The sequence below is a fragment of the Eimeria tenella genome, genomic scaffold (assembly GCF_000499545.2).
Source record: "Eimeria tenella Houghton genomic scaffold, Eth_scaff2785, whole genome shotgun sequence".
Classification (NCBI taxonomy): domain Eukaryota; phylum Apicomplexa; class Conoidasida; order Eucoccidiorida; family Eimeriidae; genus Eimeria; species Eimeria tenella.
Genome location: NW_013542660.1, coordinates 1 through 1,219, shown reverse-complemented (window position 1 = coordinate 1,219; position 1,219 = coordinate 1). Strand labels below are relative to the sequence as shown.

Sequence of the window (1,219 nt, the reverse complement as noted above, 5' to 3'; positions counted from 1 at the left end):
GGCAGCAGCAGCTGCTGCAGCAGCAGCAGCAGCAGCAGCAGCAGCAGGTGCTGCAGCAGCAGCAGCAGGCGCTGGCCGAGTCGAGCAGCAGCCGCACGCTGGACCGCTACGGGTTTCTTGCTGCTGCGCAGCTGCTGCTGCTGCTGCAGCAGGCCCCGCTGGCGAGGGTTTCGCTGCTGCTGCCCAGCTGCAGGCTGCTGCATGCAAGCAGCAGCAAACCCCTCACTTTTGCTGCAGCAGGCAGCTTCGCAGTGAGTTTGGAGTTCAGGGACTTCTTCAGCAGCAAAGCAGCAGCAGCAGCAGCAGCAAGCCCTCAGCAAACAGCAGCAGCAGCAAGCTCTCAACGAGCAGCAGCAGCAGCAAACCAAAAAACAAATTCTCTCTTTTCTCTTGTCATCAATCAACTCACTCCTCAAGACCTCAACAACCTCTTCAGCCTCGCAGACGAACCCGTCCAAGTCGAGTCCAGTGAGGGTTTAGGGTTTAGGGTTTAGGGTTTGGGGTTTAGGGTTTGTGGTTTAGGGTTGGGGTTTGGGGTTTAGGGCCGCGGATCGGATGCGCCGACTCTCGCTGCCTCCAAACTGCTGCCCAGGCTTCAGGGTTTAGGGTTTAGGGTTTAGGGTTTAGGGTTTAGGGTTTAGGGTTTGTGCTGCTGCTGCTGCAGCACTGGAGCTGGTGCAGCTAACTCCCGTTGCTGCCAGTTCGCTGCGGCAGACTTTTTCGCTTGAAGAGCAGCAGGCGCCTTCCCTTAAGCAACTCCTTGGTGAGCTAGCTAGTTGTTACCCGCCCAGCTAGCCAGCTAGGTAGCTAGCTAGCCAGTTATTCGTGCAGCTAGGTGGCCACCCACCCGCGTAGCTAGCTAGCCAGCTAGCTAGCCAGCTAGCTAGCCAGCTAGCTAGCCAGCTAGCTAGTCAGCTAGCCAGCTAGTCAGCTAGCCAGCTAGTCAGCTAGCCAGCCAGCTAGCTAGCCAGCTAGCCAGGTCTGGGTGCAGCTAGCTATCCAGCTAGCTGCCCAGCTAGCCAGGCTCGTGGGGCTTGCGTGTGTGGATTTGTGCAGGAGTGCCTGCTGCTGCTGCTGCTGCTGCTGCTGCTGTGGATGAGAGACTCTTTGAGGGAATATTTTTGGGGTCTCGTTTGGAGCTGAGGGCCCTTTTGAATGTGGAGTTGTCTTTGCTGCTGCGGCGCATGCAGCAGCAGCAGCTGGACCTGGCTGCTGCTGC

General features: G+C 58.2%; 1 protein-coding gene across 1 annotated transcript in view; it reads left to right on the top strand.

The window, feature by feature from the left end:
- The window catches only part of ETH_00038955 (uncharacterized protein), a gene marked incomplete at both ends in the record, with an annotated part of 1,932 nt that extends 775 nt beyond the window's left edge, over window positions 1-1,157 (top strand). The window contains 3 exons of the mRNA XM_013375424.1: window positions 2-468; window positions 665-763; window positions 1,057-1,157. Of these exons, the coding sequence (XP_013230878.1) occupies window positions 2-468; window positions 665-763; window positions 1,057-1,157 (667 nt within the window). The remainder of the gene's footprint in view (window position 1; window positions 469-664; window positions 764-1,056) is intronic.
- Between the last annotated feature and the right edge of the window lie 62 nt (window positions 1,158-1,219).